Source organism: Amaranthus tricolor, chromosome 5, assembly GCF_026212465.1.
Source record: "Amaranthus tricolor cultivar Red isolate AtriRed21 chromosome 5, ASM2621246v1, whole genome shotgun sequence".
Taxonomy (NCBI): Eukaryota; Viridiplantae; Streptophyta; class Magnoliopsida; order Caryophyllales; family Amaranthaceae; genus Amaranthus; species Amaranthus tricolor.
The window spans coordinates 19,328,116-19,349,106 of record NC_080051.1 but is presented as its reverse complement, the minus strand read 5'-3'; the positions used below and the strand labels follow the sequence as shown (position 1 = coordinate 19,349,106).

Sequence of the window (20,991 nt, the reverse complement as noted above, 5' to 3'; positions counted from 1 at the left end):
TTAAGAAGGTCTAATCTCATTTCCATTCTGTATTTTTGTTCCTTAATCACTTTTCTGAATTATTATAGATAGTGATATTTTGTGAAAAGAAATATTAAAAACCAGACAAAGTATCAAATATTGATTTTTGGGATAAAAATTCCCACACATTTTATTCTACTTACCAAACACCTCTGCCCTTGTCCTCAAATTACAATTTACAATTACAGATGGCCCAAAAAATCTGAAAGATTCTCACACTGCCACCTCTCCACCTCTATATTCACAAAACACCAGATATAATTAAGAATACATTAATTTCAGTAATAGTAGTCTATTCCTCTTTTCTTAATAATGGCACCCGTTTTGCGGCGAATCCTCACTCTCCTCGCGATCACCACGATCCTTCAATGGAGACTAGCAACTTCAAATTCGGCACAAAAAGTATCACTAGATTTATATTACGAAAGTTTGTGTCCGTATTGTTCCGATTTCATTGTCAATGACCTCTCCACCATCTTCATGAATGGATTGATCGACATCGTTGACCTTCGACTTTTTCCTTGGGGAAATGCTAAGCTTACTTCCAATACTACATTCATTTGCCAGGTTTTTTACATCGCATTTTTCTGTATTGATTTTTGGTAAATGATGAAGATTGGTTGATTACTTTTAAGATTGAAGTAATTTAAGATCGGTTTATTGCTTGTGATTGTTGATTTTATTTCAGCATGGTCCTGCTGAATGTATGCTTAATACTGTTGAAGCTTGTGCCATTGATGCTTGGCCTAAATTGGTAAAGTTCTACTTCTCTTCTATATTCGTTTCAGTTTTATGCTTGAAGTGAAGTACTCCTGTTTTATCCTATGAATTTGGATCTAAATGTGACGGTTCCAGTTTTAGTCTTTAAAGAAAATCTGACAATCGTAGTAAATTGAATTTTTGATCCTTTAGGTAATTGAAGCGTATGAAAATAAGTAACAAAATAAACTCTGATATTGTTAGAATATTATCCTTCTATTTAATAAATTTAAGATATTGTGTTATTTTAATTTCTATGTTTAAGCTCTTGAATTTTTATATAAGTAGGGGTGTTTTTCCTCTAATTATGAATAATACAAACCAAGTATTTACCAGACTAAACCCTAACCAAATTCCGCATTATGATTTTCTACATGGTATCAGTACCGTAAGGTTTTCCTAGATAGAAAAACTATATCGGTATTTTAGCATTGATCATAATCGACCAAAATCGATCCAAGCAAAAACCAAATCAAAACCAAAACCAATCAAACCAAACCAAATTAAAACAAAACCAAACCAGGACCATGATTTCCATGGCACAAATGGAACAATTGCTCCAAGTTTTTCAAAAAAATAACCAAAAACTTGAACAACCAATCCAAATTGAAAAACTAAACTACTAAAATTACACCACGTGGTTTAAACAAATGAAAACAAAAATTGGTGATCAGGGGAGGCTCAAGCATATCACTCCCATTTCTCCATCCACTACAAATCCACAGTGGGTCCAAAATGATTGTATGGTGATCTCGTGGATCATCAACAATATCGACCGCGACCTTGTAAAATATTTTCTTGACTACACTACCTCCGCTCGAGATTATGGACAAGAATCCACATCATTCTTGGACCCATTCCATTACCTCCCGTTGATGAGACCATTCAGCGTCAGGTCGCGAGGGGGAGAAGTATGGTAAAAAAGAAATCATTAGGATTTAATCCCTCAGAAAGTCAAAACAGAGATTTAAAAACAAACCCAGAAAATTCAAGACAAGCAAACCTGGAAAGCCCAGATTCAAAATCGAACTCAAGTGATAATGACCCTCACCGGAATTCAGAGAACAATGGTAAAAGGGAAAGAAAAAAAAATTGATGTTAGAAGGAGATGAGAAAAAGCAACTGAAAGTTATGGGGAGAGAAACGGGGTTGGGAATAATTGGGGCAAGTAAGAAATTTTGATTATGGAAATCTAAATTGATGTGGAGGACAAAATCGTAAGTCCAAAATTTTGACCCAAATAATAAAATAAATCAGCTCAATTTGTTTCTTGATCTTTTTACCTAAACCCGAAGAATGGAAAATCAATTATAAAGAATTTGCCGAAGAGATTATCAAAATAAACTTTGTAAAATCAAAAGATCAACTAGTAGACCTTCTATTAAAGGCAATTGGATCAAAAGCGTTGAAGAAAATTTTTACAAGTTTGATTTCAGTTATCCTGAGACCAAACTCTAAGGGAAGTGTAGAAAAATAAGAAACAAAATAAACTCTGATATTATATTATCTCTTTATTTTAGGAAATATTGTGTCAGAATATTATCCCTCTATTTTAAGAATTTAAGATATTGTGTTATTTTAAATTTTATGTTTAAGTTCTTGAGCTTTTGTATAAAATGGGGTGTTTTTCCTCTAATTATGAATAATACAAATCAAGTATTCTCCAAACTAAACCCTAACCAAATTCCGCACTATGATTTTCTACCAGAACTAAAAATTCTCATTTTTGTCTTCTTAAATCTCATTCACTTTGATTTAATTGTAATTTTGTACAAATTTGTCTGGCATTTGATGATTTGAAATGCATTTGATTGCCCTATTACTCCGGAGTGACTCCCATCCATATAGGGGTGGGAGTCGGATCTGGGATGTATATCAGTAAGTGCCTAACTCTTGTAATGACAAAGAAGTCTATTTCAGTTGATTGAATTCTATATGGTGCTTCACAAATAGAAAGCGCTATATCATCTTACTTAGTTGATTAATTCAATATTTTACTATACTACTATGGACATGTTCAGCATAGCCATTTAAGTAGCTTTTAGTGGTTTAATTATGATGAAACACTATTTTACATGGAAAAAAAAATTGTCTTCGGCAAACTAGCGATTCAAATAGCTTTTTGTGGTTTGGTAGTTGTTTGTATAAGTTAATCAAGGTAGCGTTATGAATCTCATATTAGCGTTCTTAGAAAAAAAGCATAATTTTCTCAATAATTGTTTTCATATTTACCTATCTTCATGGATTTTGTTTTGCTGTAAACATTTACTTATTTTCATACACAAAACTCATTCAAACCCATACTTCATCTCATAGAATCGCGAAACGCGGCTCGGAGCACCGATCTCCGGTTCTCTGTACCGGAGTCGTCCGGAATCACAACTTGAATCGCTGATGGCAAGAAGAGAAAAATAAAATATGGGAAGTTGATAAAGTAAATCCTAGAAGAAGTACGGAAGAAAATAAAGAGAAAAAAGAAGAGAAAGAAAACTTGCTGTAACTCGATTTCCTTTTCTTTTCTTCAGGGCACTCATCTTCTTCCTTTTTTTTCTTTCTATTTTCTCTCTCTTCCATGGCTGTGAAATCTGAGAGTTTAATTTTTTATTATCTTTTTTTTTCCCATTAATTTTGTAAACATATATTCCCTAATAATATATGTTCGGGTAGTTTGGGAAATTGCTCACAATGAGTATCCCAACCCCTTGCAACTTAGACTTCTAACTTATAGCCGACCCTCCAAGATAAAACACATATTTCAAAGTTGATTTCCTCTCATCAAGATCTCCACCGTAGTCAGAATTCACATAACCATACAAGCCATGTTGTTCCTACCATACTCTATACATGTGATACCCCTCAAATACCTAAGGATCCACTGGTTCGCAAGACAATGTGTCTTACTTAGATTTGACATATATCTACTTGCAATACTAACCACTTGAGCTCTGTCGAGTTGAGTAAAAACCATTGCATACATGATGATCCCCGTCGCATTGATATATGGAAACGATGAAGTGTAATCATTGTCCTCCTTTGAGCTAGGATTGCCTATTGCCTAAGGAGTTGAGATAGGTTTTGCATGAGTCATTTAAAATCGCTCCAAAACTCTCTCAATGTACTTTTCTTAGGATAAGCGCAAACTTCATTTTGATCCCCGAAGTCTTTCATCTTAAACTCTTCCCTTCAACATAGTCTTCACCAGTTTCACCTCTAACATGTCTTTTGCTACTACAAGCATATCATCAACGTTCAACATAGAGCAAAAGATATAACAAAGAACCACTACACACTTCTTTCAAGTAAACATAACAATCATATTCACTTCTTGCAAAGTCTTGTTCAATCATACAATTATTTTGTCGAGGTGATTGCTTAAGATCATCTAATGACTTTTTCAACAAACGAACATGATCTTTTTTACCCTTAGCCATCGGCTTGCCTCATGTAAATTTCCTCTTCTAACTCACCATGCAAAAATGAAGTCTTAACATCTAATTGTTCCAACCTATTTCATCATCTTCAAAATCCAAACGAACGGGAGCCTTAACTTGTCTCTTAGGTCTCCCTTATGCAATGCTTTGTCTTGAAAGATATGCAATTTTTCCTTCCTAGAGTTAGTGGACTTCCTAGAGAAGTAAGAGGAAGGAACGTCTCCACCAGTGCACCTACTTGAGGTGTCACACTATCATCGCTATCAAGATCATCATCTACAACTTTCCCATAAGTATCATCCCCGCTATCTCTTTTCATGTCAATTGTGTCGACTTCCTTTATCGCCCATAATCGAGCTCTCATCATGAAGAAATAAGGACTCATTGAAAGTAATATCTTGGCTTGTGATAACGCTTGATGCACTAGAATCCCACAATCTATATCCCTTGATCCCATTCATGTAACCCAAGAACATACACTTCTTAACACGAGGCTCTAATTTTCCATTGTTCACATAAACATAAATAGGACAACCAAAGATTATGATTTCGGATTTGTCAACGGGAGAACCCAACCGCATCTCTTCCGCCATTTTCAACCCAACAGTGGTGTTAGATGATCTATTCACCAAATAAGCCGTCGTCTTGACCGCTTTGGTTCCAAATTTTTACACAACTTAACATGGTAACACCGAGCCTAATCTACTAGAGTTCTATTCATCCTTTCCACCACTCCATTTGTTGAGGTCTCCCTGCATAACTCCTGTGTTGAAAAATACCGATCTTTTTGCAAAAATTGGTGAACTTATTCTTTTACAAATCCAAGCCTGTTATCCGTTCTCAATCTCTTTAATTGCTTTCTGACTTTCTTCTCTATTATTGTTTTCTATTATTTAAATTCCCCAAAGAGCTAATCCTTACTTTTCAAAGAATACCCATACTTTCCTACAGTAATCATCAATGATCATAAGTAAATACCTAGAACCACCTATGGATGACAACCTTGAAGGACCCCACAAATCTGAATAGATATAATCAAGTGTTTCTTTTGTCCTATGTATGGCCTATTTGAAGCTAACCCTTCTTTGTTTACCGAATACACAATTCTTACAAAATTCCATAGAACCAACTGCTTGATTACTTGGACAACTCGGATAAACCCCTTTCACTCATGTGTCCTAATCTCAAATGCCTCAATCTTGTATGTTAGGCTTCTTTCATTAGAACTAATTCTAGATACGGAACCTTCAATTGTAGAACTGATAAGCTCATATAGTGAACCTAAATTTTGAAGATTTAACAAAGTGTCATACTGATATTATAAACTTTTTAAGGGAGCTAATTGTCAATTTCATACAAAAATATTTCAAAATCAAAAATATTTTCATGGAATATAACAATTTAAGTGGGTCAATTGACCCTGAGTCTGAGGTTTATGTTTATTGATGCGTTTTCCCCCTATTTTTGGGATGGATGGATGCATTTAGATGCTTACATTTCAGATAGTTTCATTTGAATTTCTGTATGCACTTTGCTAATTGCTGTAAATTGTTTCTTTGTGAAAATTATTGAATCTGTTTTGTGACTTTCTTAATCATTTTGTAAAGGTTCGTGTTGACTTGGTCGACTGTTTGAGTGTGTAGTTGTGTGGATAATGGATGTGCTTTATTCAACTCAACAACTAATGTTTGACACAAATGCAACTCGCTTACAGGATGACCATTTTCCTTTTATACTCTGTGTTGAGACGCTGGTTTATGAGGGGAAGCACCTTCAATGGGAAAGTTGTTTCCGGGAGTTGGGTTTGGATCCAGAACCTGTTCTTGGTTGCTACCAGGGTGAATATGGCAACAAGGTCAGCCTTCTTTTATGATTAAATTTTAACATTGTGTAAACATTAAACCCCTTTTTAGGTTTTGCAAGTTTTCAGTTTTCAGATGCCAAGCATACATTTTGCTTCCTTCAACTTGGACTGGTTTATTGTGGAGAAACACCATTATGTTAAATATAGTTGATTGTCTTTTCATGAATTATGAACTACTATGGAGGTGTCAGTCCTTATTGTCTCAAAATAAGGTGCTTGTCATCTATTGATTGTTAACCTAGTTGATAATAGAAAGATTGCAAACAAACTTGCTGTGTAACTGTAGAGCTTTGTAAGCTGTACCTCAAGTTCTGCCTTTATCATGTCCATAAATAATATATTCTCACGAAAAGGAGGAAATGTTTAGATTTCACGCCTAGTTGGCTTATCTTGACACAGCTACAATAATTAATACTCGTGTGCTTCAGTTAATGCTTTTAAGAATTAGAAAAACAGCTTTATTAGTCATTATGTTGGGAAGAGAAGTATATTACTTCCATTTTGGTCTCAAGTATTAGGACAGGTTATACGTGTATACTATTATATTTTGTTGAGTAGAGGCTTCCTTTTCATCTGAAAAAGTGTTATACTAGATAGACTGCTATTGTAGTTGCTAGATGGTATGTGACAAAGACAAATTTCTAACTTTGGCTAGTAGGATGAGTAACATTTGTTGTACTCATTTCATCTGTAAACAATAGGCAGATGCACCTTATGTTAGGATTGAGGTCGTGATAGCAATGGCTTGTGATTGATAATTCAATTATACTAATGCCAAGTAATTGGGGGGTGAGAGTGGTGCAACTCTTATTCGGAAGGATTGCAAGAGAAACTGGTAGACGGATATACATAGTTAGGGAGATTGGGATGACTGTTATATCCTTATGGAGGTGTAAAACATTGGAAAGTAATCCTAGTCTGCTGCTGTTGCACTGGCTAGTGGCCACGCTAGTAATTGATATATTTCTCAAATTCTGAGCTGGCATACATATTTGGTCACTAAAACGCGAGGCACAAATGCCAGAATCCATTGGCTTGCAAAGTACAACCTCTCTGCTGATTGCTCTCCCCCCTTCTTCCAGTTGGGCAAAAATGTTTAGATGTCCCAATTACCAGTTACAGTAGCCATTGATATTTAAGATTTCTTTTTTCAGTCTAATAATTCATTTGTATACCTTCTGGTTTATGCTGTTTTGACTGATTTTAACTAAGTTAAGTTCATGCAGCTTGATCTAAAGTATGGCGCTATTACTGCTGCACTTGAACCTCCCCATGAATACGTGCCCTGGGTGGTGGTGAATGGAGAACCCCTTCTTGAGGTGAGAATCATCAATGATACTGTCATCATCTGATATATAGTGTTCCAGAACTACAATGACTAATTCTATCTAAATCTAGGAATATGACGACTTTATAAGTTATGTCTGCAAAGCTTACAAGGGACCTCTGCCTAGTGCTTGCAAGACAGCATCCTTTACAAGTGCTTTGAGAGAGAAGACTGATCGTCACCCTGTCTGTTATCCAGAACAAACTGCCAAGACACTATTCGTAGAGAAAGTTTGGTCCTACTAGCAAGGGACTTTAAGGTTTCGTACATCTAACCCCATAAACTTTGCTTAGGTGGGAGTCAGTTAATGATATTAGAGTTATTGACATTAGAGTTATGTAATGTACGTATATATAATGACTTCGTGTTGTCTGTTATAAGCTCTCTCTCAACTCCTTTCTACTCGCTTTAGTATTTCGGATACATACCGATATTTGTCTAGTGAATGTTACGTGGGTTTTTTTTAAGCTAGAGCAAGGCTTTTGTATAAATCTCAGTGTATGCATTTCATTATCACCAGAAGATTTTGCTTGCATTTCATTATTTATTTGCTTTTTTGTTTTTTTATTTATTTTTACTATCATGACTCAATTACATTTTTAATTGTTGTTAGTTGCAGGTATCTTTTTAGACGCATTGTGTGTCACTTAACTATTTCTTTGCAAAAACATATTTGTTTTGGTATATATTGAGTGTGTGTCTTTCTCCTTGCCGTCACCTTAAGGGGGCACAAGTATGATCTGTCTACCTAGATCTCAGTTTATTAAAGGGTCCTAATTGAGTTAATTCTTATTATTAAAACTTAGTTTGTGCATAGATACCTTATCATTATATGATTTTAAATTTGTATATTTGTTTGATGTTAACGTGATTGAAAAAAAAGAGAAATTAAATGATGTATAGTTAGAAAAAAAAGAAATTGAAACTTTACTTATATAAGGGCCTTTTTTATGTTTCGCATAGGGCCCAAACATTATCAGAAATGACACTGAAGCTCTTCTTTGTACGTCTCTTATTATCTTGTTCTGTTTTCACATTGTATTAAGTAAGAGATCTAGTTTATTAAAGCTTCTAGTTTAACATTTATTAAAATGTTGTTTTTATTTTACTAGTTGAATTTTATCTTTCATTTTAAAGGAATTGTTAATTGAGAGGAAGAATATTTGTGTGGGTTGAAGATAGTGAGTTATTTTGTTAGTATTCTAAGGTTTTAAGAATTAAAGAAAAGGGTTGAATCTTATGGGTTAAGAGAACCCTAGGCGGAAACTAGGCTATTTGTAATTAAACCTCGATAACAATTTTGTGTTTTTTTCTAATTTATTTTTATATGCTTTTATTCCGCACACAATGTGTCACAGACGAAATAATTTCTTTAGAACAAATTTCAAACCTTTAAAACGATTTTCGAAAGAAAAATTAAAAACCGGACAAACTCTCTATTTACTACGCTTTAGAGAGTTTTTGTCTCTTATTGAAATTTTATATTGTAACAGAGCAGATTTTAATATTAAAGATCAACAATCTAGTGATTATTATGGATCTAATAGGTGAAGATTTTTTTGCTCAAGTCACTCATTCACAAGGCCTCCACTCTTTTGCAAAACCACTTTCTCACATTGGAAGACCTTAACGCAGATGTTTGTAATTGATAGACATAAAACTTTGAAAAATAATCAAATATGGTCTTAAAGTTCCAATGAAAAACGATGCAAATGGCAACGTTGTTCCAACAAGTGAATCCAAATTCAAGCCAACGGACTTAAAAGCTATTTTAAAAACTTTTAAGAAATGAATCATCTATGTTGTATATGTGATGGAATTGAATTCAATAGGATTTCTTCTTGCTTGTCTGACAAAGAAATATAGGATAAATTTATCATCTATGAAGGGACAAGTCAAGTTAAGGGAAATAAAATTAATATTCTGGTGCATCAATATGAAATGTTCAAAAAGAAACAAAACAATATATCAATGAAATGTTTACACGCTCCACCTTGATAGTAAATGGCTCAGTTCCTTAGGAAAGACGTATTCAAATGTTGAAAAACTGAGAAAGATTTCAAGATGTCTTCTTCAGTCCAAATTGGGGCCTAAAATCACTGCTATTGAAGAGGTACAAGATCTTTGAACATTACTTTTGGATGATCTCTTGAAAAACTCACCAACCAGAGATTGACTCTTTATGATGATGGCAAAGGTGATGTCATTCCATCCATGATGAATGTTGCTCTAAAGTCCAAGAAGGTTGAACATCCCTCGTCATAAAACAAGATTCATTTGCTCTTATCTCTAAAGGATTGAAATGAATTATTAAGATTAGAAAAAAAAAATTCACAAAAAATATTGTAAAGGTAAATCTTTTTTGCAAAATAAAAATCCTAAACTAACATACTTTGAATGTGATGTTTTCGATCACCTTGTAAAGAATTTTCCTAAAAAGAATAAAGAATTCAACAAAAAAAAAGAGAAAATAAGTTATAGTGGCCAAATAATATGATTCAGATTCGTTGAATGAATATGATGCAGAAGAAGGACAAGCTCTTATATGTCTAATGGTGAATCATGAAAATGAAGAGGTAACTTTAAAGTATTTAAATTTATGTCCTAAAGAAGTTTTAGTTGATGCTTCAAATTGAAAAGCCTTAATCTCGGAAAATATTCAACTAAAGGAAACCTCAAGCAAATATGAAGAAAATAGTAATGGATTACTAAAAATCATCAAAACACATGAGAACAGACAAACAAATTTTGAAAACACTATCAAACCTTAAAAATGTAAAATAATAATCTGAAACACAACATTTTGGCATCGCAACGAAAACCTATTACGCTTGACATAGAAGCCAAAAGGTTGGAAGCGTAATGTACTATTCAACGCAACTCCTTAACCAAGTTTATTAATTTTAAATCACAATTTTAATATATACTAAGATCTCAAATGTGGTCCTCCAACAAAAATAGAATTAATTACAACAACTAGCACTAATAAATTTCCACCACCTTTGTTAAAAGTACAATTTAAAGAAAGTATGTGCCTAAGTGCATTTATTATTACAAAGGACATACAATGATTGCATGTCCCTATTGGCGCAATGATCATCATATTATTAAAAATACTTTTTCAACACTACTTAGAGAACGAGTAAAGCAAATATAGATTCCTAAAGAAACAAGACCTTCCAACATGGTACATCCCAAATATAAACCTAAATTTGTCACATGGTTAATGGAAAAAGGTTAATTTTCTTTTGCAGGAAATCAAAAGTTGATAGCAGATTGTCACATGTTGATCCTTTGGCTCACTTCACAAAGCAATCACGCCTAGATGCACCACTAGACAATTCTAGTCGAATCAGCCTTTTTCAAATTTCATACACACTTAACCTCGTGTCGGATGATCAAGTTTCTAGCACAAGCCAAGTGCTAGACTACCCAAGACTTGAACTTAACACACCCATGTGTAAGAATGACTCGGGTTGCCTTTTTCATTGAGATCAATGTTAATATATACAAGATTACAACTACACTTTAGAAAACTAAATATTTTCCTAATATTCTACATAATCACAAAGATTATACAAAATATGCAAGAAATCAAAAGATATTATTCTAAGATATTCTAATATTCTAATACACCCCCGCAGTCGAATCGGAAGGTTTAGAGACACTGAGACTGGAACGAAAATCATCAAATAATACTTGAGGAAGGCCTTTGGTGAAAATGTCAGCAATCTGATAACGAGATGGAACATGAAGTACCCGAACATCACAACGTTTAACTTTTTCACGAACAAAGTGAATGTCGATCTCAATATGCTTAATGCGCTGATGATGGACTGGATTACCAGCAAAATAGACGGTACTAAGTTTGTCGCAATAGACAAGGGTAGCTGTGGTAATAGGACAGTGCAGCTCAAGACGTAAATTGCGAATCCAGCAAGTTTCAGAAACAACATTAGCAACACCACGATATTCAGCTTCAGCACTAGACTTGGAAACAGTAGGTTGTCGTTTAGCGGACCAGAAAATTAAATTATCTCCCAGAAAAACACAGTAACCAGAAGTGGAGCGACGAGTGTTAGGACAGCCACCCCAATCAGCATCGGTATAAGACAAAAGAGTCGAAATATTAGAACGATATAATTGCAGACCATAGTGAAGAGTACCCTTGACATAGCGAAGAATGCGGTGTATAGCAGCCATATGTTCAATGCGAGGATCATGCATATAAAGGAAAACTTGCTTAACAGCATATGAAATATCTGGGCAGGTAAAAGTAAGATACTGCAAAGCACCAGCTAGGCTACGATACAAGGTAAGATCTTCACAAGAAGAACCAGCATTAGCACAAAGTTTGCCGGAGGTAGCAACAGGAGTACATTGAGACATGCCAGCATTTTCAAGAATTTCAAGGCATACCGTTGTTGAGAGAAAAGAGGCTCGTAGAAGTACGATTAATAGCAATACCCAAGAAATAATTAAGAGGACCCAACTCCTTCATGGCAAACTCAGAGCTAAGTTTGGACATAAGGGACTCACGGTGTGAATCAGAAGAAGCTGTAAGAATAATATCGTCCACATATAACAGCAGATAAGCAATATCAGAGCCATGACAATAAACAAAAATGGAATTATCAGAAATGTTGTTAGAAAATCTAATAGTTGTCGCAAAAGTGGCAAACCGGTGGTACCAAGCACGAGGAGCCTGTTTGAGACCACAAAGAGACTTACGAAGAAGAAAAGCATGATCAGGACGAGTAGGATCACGAAAACCCAGAGGCTGATGCATGTAAACAGTCTCAGTCAAGTGACCATGTAAAAAGCATTCTTAACATCAAGCTGATGAATAGACCAAGACCTGGAAAGAGCAATACTTAAAACAATGCGAATAGAAGCAGGTTTCACAACTGGACTAAAAGTCTCATCACAATCAATGCCTTCCCTTTGAGATTTACCATCACCAACAAGACGCGCTTTATAGCGCTTAAAAGAGCCATCGGACTTGGTCTTGACACAAAACACCCACAAAGACCGAATGATATTAGCATTAGAAGGACGCGGAACCAAATTCCAAGTATGATTCTCAATTAAGGCATCAAATTCCTCTTTCATAGCTAACTTTCAGTTTACTTCGCGTAGTTATACCGGCTGGGGAGGATGAAGAGTTGGAAGATAAAGAAGGAGGAGGTTGGATGATTAGGCTGCGTGAGGCAGGCCCAATAGAGAAGGGGGAGGAAGAAAGGGGTGGGTGGACTGGGCTGCGTGAGGCAGGCCTAGTTGAGGGTGGTGAGGAGGGAGAGTACTGGATTGGGGCTAGGCTGGTTGGGGCTGGGTTGATTGGGGTAGGCCCAGTAGGAGAGAGAGAAAGAAGAGGGGACTGGAGTAGGACTGGGCTGCTGGAGGCATGCCCAGTAGAGGAGGGGGAGGATGGAGATTGAGGAAGGGTAGCTGGGCCGGATAGAGAGAGAGGCCCAGGAGCTGAACAAGGCTGGCAGAGGGAGGGGGAAGCATACGTTGGGCTGAAAGATGGGATAGGCCCAGAAGGATGTGGAGGGGCTGTTTTAAGCAATTGAAGGTGAATATTATCATCTAAAAATTGATAGTTTGGGGAAGATGAGGAAGGTGATTTAGAAAAAGGAAAGGTGGTCTCATCAAATAGAACATGCCGAGATATAATGATTTTACGGGATGAGAGATCATAGCACTTGTAACCCCTATAAGAAGAGGGATATCCTAAAAAGACACATGAAGCGGAGCGTGGTTGAAGTTTGTGGATAGTAGTAGAGGAAAAAAAAGAAAAACATAAACACCCAAAAACCCGTAAATGAGTATTTGTAGGAGACTTACGATATAGAACATGAGTAGGAGTGAGATTACCAAGAAGTTTAGAAGGAAGAATATTGAGGAGATAAGTGGCGTGTTTAAGGCGTGAGGCCAAAAAGACGGAGGAAGAGAGGCATGACACAAAAGAGTGCGAATGATGTTATTGATGGAGCGAATTTTGCGTTCGGATTTGCCATTTTGTGAGGATGTGTAAGGACAAGAAAAACGAAGTGAGATGCCTCGGCTAGTACAAAATTGACGAAACATATTATTGTCAAATTCACCCCGTTATCGCATTGGAAAGATTTTATATTAAGCTCAAATTGGGTGTTAACAAAAATATGGAAATTCACAAACACATCATAAACTTGAGATTTGCGATATAAAGGAAAAGTCCACAAAAAATTAGTATAATTATCAAGAAAAAGAACATAATATTTATATCCCGATGGACTAGAAATAGGGGATGTCCACAAATCACTGAATAATATCAAAAGGTTTAGAACTCATGGTCAAAGAATTAACAAAATGTAATTGAATGTGTTTCCCTAAAGGACAAGAATGACAAACAAAATGAGGATCTTTATTACATTTAATTAAACGAGAAGAATACAAGGAATTTAAAACCGCATTACCCGGATGTCCAAAACGGGAATGCCAAATGCTAGAAGAAAAAACGGAAAAAGCCGATGATGTGGAGGATGAAGGAGTAGCTCCATGTGCGGATGGAAAAGGATAAAGATCACCTGTGTTATTAGATCTCAGAACGATGCTCCCCGTGGCCAAATCCTTCACAGAAAATCCAAAATGATCAAATTCAACGAAAACCATATTATCATGAGTGAATTTTCGAACAGAAATGAGATTTTTAATAAGTTTAGGTGCATGTAAGACATTTTTGAGGGTAAGGATTTTTGGGAAGAAGGAAACGAAATATGCCCGTGACCAAGAACTGGAATTAAATTACCATTAACGACAACAATAGCATTATTGAATTGATGCTTTAAAGGAAAATAAGGAAGAAGAGTACCTTGAGAACGAGTTATGTGGGATGTGGCACCGGTATCCATATAAAATTGCTCATCCGGAGTAGACAAAGAAAGAGTGTTCATGGCATGATCGATGTCCGTAGGAATATAATTCGAGGAAGCATTAGTCCCGGTGTGATAACTTTGTGCCGGACGTGGACCAAGAATACCATCAGAATATCCATTGTTTGAAGAAGGAAGAGCCCAAGATGTAGTGGGAAAGGGGGCATCAGTCTGGGCCCAAGGATGTCTGGCCCAAGAAGGCCACCCATAAGAAGAAGAAGAAGGAGATGGAATTAGGCTAGAATAGTTACTGTTGGGCCGAGAGTAGTTGAAAGTAGTAGGCCTGGGATGGTGCTGTTGCCAGCGGCCATATCCACTGATGAAGCCATGGTGGCTGCCACGGTGGGTCCGGCCACCACGACGAGAGTGGCGGGGGCCACCACGGTGGTGGGAAGGGTCGCGGTTGTTAAACGGAGCGGAATTTTCAGAAAAAGTACCTTTGTTTGAAGTAATAAGAGCCGAATCTTGAGCGGGAGAAGTATGCTTATGAATAGAGCGTTCTTCCAATTCCAACATAGAACGAAGAGTATCAAAAGAGGGAATAGGATTCATATGTTGAACCAAAGACCGAAAAGTTTTGTACTTCGAAGTCAACCCATGAAGAACTTGAAGAGCCAATCGATTGTCGGTGATGGAAGTATCGGGATTATTAAGAGAAGTGGCAATACTTTCAAGTTCATTGCAATAAGACTTTACATTGGAAAAAGTGGATAGAGAAATGTCATCAAATTGAGATTCAAGATGAAGGATTCGAGATGTCTTATTATTTTGGAAATTGTTCTCAAGACGAGTCCAAGCATCAAAAGCACAATCATCGGGATGAACTATAGATTGAAGGAGAGAGGGACTAATAGAGCCATAAATCCATGTGCGAACAATGTCATCAAGACATTGCCAATCAGGATCTTTAGGAACTAAAGCTTTAGAGGAGTCATCGGGAAGAATATGAGAATCCACAAGGTGAGCTCGGCAATGAAGCTTGAATAAAGTGACCCAAGTATGGAAATTGGAACCATCTTCATTAAGTTTGGAATACTTGTTTTAATGTTAGTAATCAAGGTAGCGGGATGAATTTTGGTGGGAGAGGCCATGGAGAAGCAAGACTAATGAAATGAAGGAACAAAAGAAAAAAAAATGGCGGCAGCTTTAAGAGTGCTGGCCGGCTGCAAGGAGAAGGAAAGGGAGAGTCGGGATCAAAAACCGAAGCTTTTGATACCATGTAAGAATGACTCGGGTTGCCTTTCTCATTGAGATCAATGTTAATATATATGATATCAATGTTAATATATACAAGATTACGACTATACTTTAGGAAACTAAACATTTTTCCTAATATTCTACATAATCACAAAGATTATACAAAATATGCAAGAAATAAAAATATATTATTCTAAGATATTCTAATATTCTAATACCATGTACTAACCCTAAAGGTTACGTCCTAAGACGTAGAATTGAGCTTAGTTATGTCCCCTAGCGTAGCACTTTGATGCACCAAGCTAAGTCTCGTTAAGTTTGTTATGCACCCCTCGTTGGCACATCGCAACTCCAAGTGCCTTAGTTCTCACCAACTCTAGCCCAAAAAGTAGGAGAGAGAAGGAATATTAATATAGCAAGAGAAGAGACATAAGATTGACTAAGAGAAATTTTCAATTCACTCAAGTTGGTTTGTACATATGCCTTGGATATTTTAGATAGTCCCACAAGTTTTCGGAATGTTTTAGTCTCTTCTAAAACATTTTAGACCGAGGCAGATATTTTCGAAACGATCTAGTTTCTTGGGTCTTCTAAACCACTATAGAGATTCCAGAGCATTCTAAAACCTTTTTTTTTGTTTACAGCTCTTCTTTTAGTGTAGAACAACCTTTTTATTTGAGGACACTTGTATGGGAACGATGCTTCATTGCTCCATGTTTGATGCTTGGAGGCTTTAAAGGTCTACTCGTAATAGAACGCTCACGACACATGAGTGGCAAACCTATTTATTTGTTGAAATCATACAACACCCCGAGATTTTAATAACGTAATTATTTAATATTTTAATAACTTTTAAAGTTTTTACAATTATATTAAATTATTTTTGAATTAATTTTAATAAATTTTCTTTTATATACGAATATATTCTAATTGTTATAAGTTCATTTATTATTGACGTGTATGTGTTTGTTGTTGTTTGTTCATGACTTTCTATGATGTTCCTGCTATGATACATTTGACTATGATCATCATATTGAACAGCAGGAGGATCATAGCTTGGTGTAACAGGTATAGGAGCTTCTTTTGCTTGGCATTAGGGAAAGAGTGGAGTACGATTATAGCAAATGCTATACGATTAGCTTGACGTTGTAGCTCTTATATTATTTGTTAAGTTTTGGGTTGTATAATTACTTTTTTTGGAGCCATGTGATTCCTTGTAAAGTTATAGTCCGCTGCGTAGTTTCTGGATGTATGATCGTAAGAATAGTTCTTTTGTATCCGTTAAAACTGATGCGTTAACACTAGAACCACGATCCGTGTTGGAATTGGTGAATTGATACCTTCGATTAGTTTAGTTGAATTACTCTATTTATCGATCTACATTATATTCTCAATTTCAGTGGAGATGCTGCCGAATTTTCCACTCACTCACCTCTTTAAAGTTAATCTTTAACGTTTATTTAAATTCTTTTCCTTTTCTTTTTATGTAACACCCGAATTTCCTCCTGTCGTTCAAGATTTTGGTTTCGTTTAAGGGGTTGGAAATTCAGAGGTGTTACAAATACAGTGGTTTACAGTGCTGGTTCTAAGTCCATTTCGAGTAGCCGACCGCCTATGGCCCCCATGAATAAGGGGTCTCATATATTAAAAGGTGTTATTCAAGCCCAGTTCTGAGCAATACTTTTCAAGTGATTTGTTTGTAAACATTTTTTATATTTGAAGTAATTTTAGAATATAATGTTATAATATATTTTATCTTGAATTAATTTTCTTAAAGAGGAAAATTTTTTATCTTTTGATATAATAAAGGGCCTCATTTCAAAATAAATCGCAAAAATAAATAAGACCTCTAAAATTTTTGCTCCGCCTCTGATGGTTTATAACGCTTGGAGATAAAGGTAAGTGCAAACTTTTAGGTATTGGAACGGTAGTTAAAGATCCATCTAAATTATCGATAACTTATATTTAGTGTTTGTCTAAATTTCAATTTATTGAGTATCTCTAAATTGTGTGACATAAGAAATCAAGTTATATTTAATCATGAAAAATGCATTGTTAAAATTCTAATGCTAGTAATATATCTCTTAATGCTTTTAGATGTAATAATGTATATGGTTTATGAACTAACGAAATTGCAATAGAAAACTTCAAATGTCTCAAAGCTTTTACAGATAATCCAAAGTTAGGGCACAGAAAACTTGGTCACCTAAATATGCATACTATGCACAAGTTTGAAAATAAAGAGTTAATTAAAACTTCCCTCCTTAGCACATAAACATGAGTCAACTTGTAATGCTTACATAAAAGGTAAACATGTTAGAAGCTTCTTTAAATCGAATATGGCCGTAAGTACTTCTACACCTTGTGAACTTTTGCTTATATATCTATGTGGTCCAGTTCGTATCAAAGGCATGAGAGATAAATCATATATCTTCATCATTCTTCCATAAACCTAAAAAATAACACATATTTGGATCAGATAACTTTCAATTCTGGTTTGAATATTCGATTCGAGTGACATTTAACGGCTATACTTTATCTCAATAAATTTGTAACAATGAGAAATATGGTGTTTTTATTAAAAAAATGGATATTTGGTAATAATATGAAGAGAAAGAGTGTGAATTGTAATGATGGAATTTAAAGAGAGATAAAATATATAAATGCAAAAATATAATTGATGCAAATGAAAAGGGATGAATCAAAATAGCAACTCATTGCTATATGAGTAGAATGAAGGAGTAAAATTTTCTAAATTTTAATAATTTCACTAATAAATAAATATCAACTTATCTGAAAGAAATTGATAAATCCAACAATATTTGACAGTTTAACATTTGATTATGTTGTAGAAAATGTATAGAAGGTACAATAATCTAATCGTTCCTCCATTGTTATAAGGAACATCATAAGAATTTGTCCCGTCCAAACAAATTATAAATCTGATAATTCATGTTACAATTAGTCGATATGTCCGAGTGGTTAAGGGGACAGACTCGAAATCTGTTGGGCTTTGCCTGCACAGGTTCGAATCCTGTTGTCGACGTTGTTTTGCCTTGTTTTTTCCTTAAATCAAATCAAGACGTATTCTTATCATCCATCATGGGTGCCTGTATAATTAATCCAATATATGACGAGGAAGAGGTGGACAACGAGTGAAATCGATGATAAACTAATCAAGTTTGAATAATATTTACTTAATATGGCTTGTAGTATTTGATGGTATGTCTATTTTAGTATTGGGGATTAATCTCTCCCTTCTTGGATAATATCACTTTATGATTATTATATTCGGTGTATCTTTTTCAAACAATTATGCTCAGAGTTCAGGGAGTATAAAACAATAGTAGTTCGTATCTATAGAAAAGAGTGCGATTAAAGAGTTCCTCTACTCGAAAAAGGTCTTTAAAGAGAGAGAAAACTGCAACTTACAAATAAAATAACTAAAATATGTACAAATAACTAAAAATAAAAATAAAAGTACAAAAAGAGATAAAGAGCTATAAGATGATATGACTTTATAAGGCAAAAAAAAGTAAATTTGTTATCTTTTATCAAATCGATTTGAGGTACTTACATTGATGGTACAATAATGTTTTTGTTTTTTTTTTCTGGTTTCAATAACAAATTTTTTGCTACACTACTCACAAGTCACAAATTAATCCTATAGTGCCTCGTGAATATGCTTATATGAATGGGTTTTATTAAATGATTATGTCACAAATTATTATAGCCTTAGAGCTATCTTAAAAAATTTAATTGCTTTATGTAAAATTTTTATTTTGTAACTTATTTATAGTTAAAATATTTATTTTATAAATTAATAAAATTAATATTTTTTTATTAAGTTTTTATGTATGATAAAAAAAAAGAGTTATATAATATTAATCGCATCGCCCACCCTCAAAGACCCCTATATAGATCAACAATTGGCTAGATGTCCTTAACACATTTTACAAGTCAAGTTCCAATTGAGTTTCATCTATTGAAACATGTTTTTGCATATCATAAAATATAAAATTCATCAATTTGCAAGATTAGAACAGGACAAGTATAACTCAAGATTATAACAGGACAAGTATTAACTAATTACTAAATAACCATCAATTCTCAATGCATATCATAAAATCCCACTTTTCATTTCAGATCATACTCATAGCAAGAACATCAAAACACTTTTGCCTAATACTAATATAAACAACAATCTAAAACATTTTATTTGGAGCTTCCAATCATCCAAACAAACCATTAACCAAATATTCAATTCAAACTGATTTCTGCTTCAATCTAGGAGAACTCCTTGAACCATTTGGAGAAACTGACATATTTTTCTCTTTGATTTTCTCGGCTTTACCATTTTCAGCACCATTTTTCTTACCCTTTGAGTTTGAGTTCTTTCCACCATTATTAACACCTTCATCTTCATCCATTCGCTCGATTGAGGCGCGGCTACGAGTCCGTAACGCAACACCATTGGAGGGACCTCCATTGCTCAGATCCTTCAATGGGCTCCTCTGATTTGATTCAGCCACCAACTCAAAGTCATCTCCAAGCTTCCTAACTAGCCTTCTTCTCTTCTTTAACCCATTATTTTTCTTTACCTCTTCATTAATCTTCTCGATTTCAATCTCCTCGTCCAGATCTTCTTCCTCATCTTCATCTATATCCGCCATTTTAGTCCTCTTTCGTCTCTTCTTTGAGATCGGAGCAGGCGGGGGTGAATCAGCCCGATACCCAGACTTTTTGTTCAGTTTATTGACGGGTGGTGAGTTCTTTAACTTCTTCTTCAAGGAAATTTCTCTTTCCTTCTTTAACTTGTTTACATTACCTTCAATCTTCCCTTGAAGACGAAGGCGATTGAAGCTAAGACCACCCATAGACCAATGAGCCTCCCCAGCCCAAGACATCAACGGATCGAAAACCGGGGTCGGTGGATCGACCCGCTCATCGCTGTACATGACATTGGTGTAAAACCTAGGGCGAGGAAGGCTGCTACCGTAGAATTTGCCAGGTTTAAGAGGGACTACCATGGCAAATTGGTGGGCTTATTTTCTGAGCGGAATTTTGTCGAACAGAAGGTGTGCAAGGGGGGATGTGTGATGGTAAGATTGAGAAATTAGGGATGTGATAAATTAAGGTATTGGGATGGTGTTTATAAGACGGCGTGACTGGGTTAAAAGGGGGGCGTTTGGCGGGAAATAATGGGCGGGTAAATTCCCGCGCGATTATATGGCGCGTCTTTAAAAAATTTTGCAATACTCCTTTTCGGATCGAAAACATGAAGTTTTCCAGGTGTAAAAAGTATAGAAAATCATATAGTGGTATAAAATTTTTAGCTTTTTTACGTGATAGATAAAATATTTTTTTTATTTGCATGGTGATTTTAAATTTTTAACTTTTCTAGCAAAAGATTAAAGATTTTGTTAAATTTACTTTGTAATTAATCATTATAACGATTTTTTTTCGTGAAAACCAACG

At 35.1% G+C, this 20,991-nt stretch overlaps 2 protein-coding genes and 1 non-coding gene across 3 annotated transcripts; 2 read left to right on the top strand and 1 right to left on the bottom strand.

Moving 5' to 3' along the window:
• The first annotated feature begins 23 nt into the window (after positions 1–23).
• On the top strand, positions 24–7,937 carry LOC130813195 (gamma-interferon-responsive lysosomal thiol protein-like). Its single transcript, XM_057678956.1, has 5 exons — positions 24–588; positions 710–775; positions 5,926–6,066; positions 7,302–7,394; positions 7,474–7,937. The coding sequence occupies exons 1-5, from the start codon at positions 334–336 to the stop codon at positions 7,645–7,647; spliced, it is 729 nt and encodes a 242-aa protein (XP_057534939.1). The 5' UTR covers positions 24–333; the 3' UTR covers positions 7,648–7,937.
• A 10,540-nt stretch (positions 7,938–18,477) lies between these two features.
• Positions 18,478–18,559, top strand: TRNAS-CGA (transfer RNA serine (anticodon CGA)). Its single transcript has one exon. It is a non-coding gene; the product is annotated as a tRNA-Ser (tRNA).
• Positions 18,560–19,464: 905 nt separating this feature from the next.
• On the bottom strand, positions 19,465–20,657 carry LOC130812878 (uncharacterized). The gene has a single exon (XM_057678511.1). The coding sequence runs from the start codon at positions 20,541–20,543 to the stop codon at positions 19,779–19,781; it is 765 nt and encodes a 254-aa protein (XP_057534494.1). The 5' UTR covers positions 20,544–20,657; the 3' UTR covers positions 19,465–19,778.
• Between the last annotated feature and the right edge of the window lie 334 nt (positions 20,658–20,991).

Coding starts and splice junctions, on each gene's coding strand:
- LOC130813195 (XM_057678956.1), top strand. CDS start 334: ATGGCACCCGTTTTGCGGCGAATCCTCACTCTCCTCGCGATCACCACG. Junction 589..709: donor ATACTACATTCATTTGCCAG/GTTTTTTACATC, acceptor ATTTTATTTCAG/CATGGTCCTGCTGAATGTAT. Junction 776..5,925: donor TTGATGCTTGGCCTAAATTG/GTAAAGTTCTAC, acceptor ACTCGCTTACAG/GATGACCATTTTCCTTTTAT.
- LOC130812878 (XM_057678511.1), bottom strand. CDS start 20,543: ATGGTAGTCCCTCTTAAACCTGGCAAATTCTACGGTAGCAGCCTTCCT.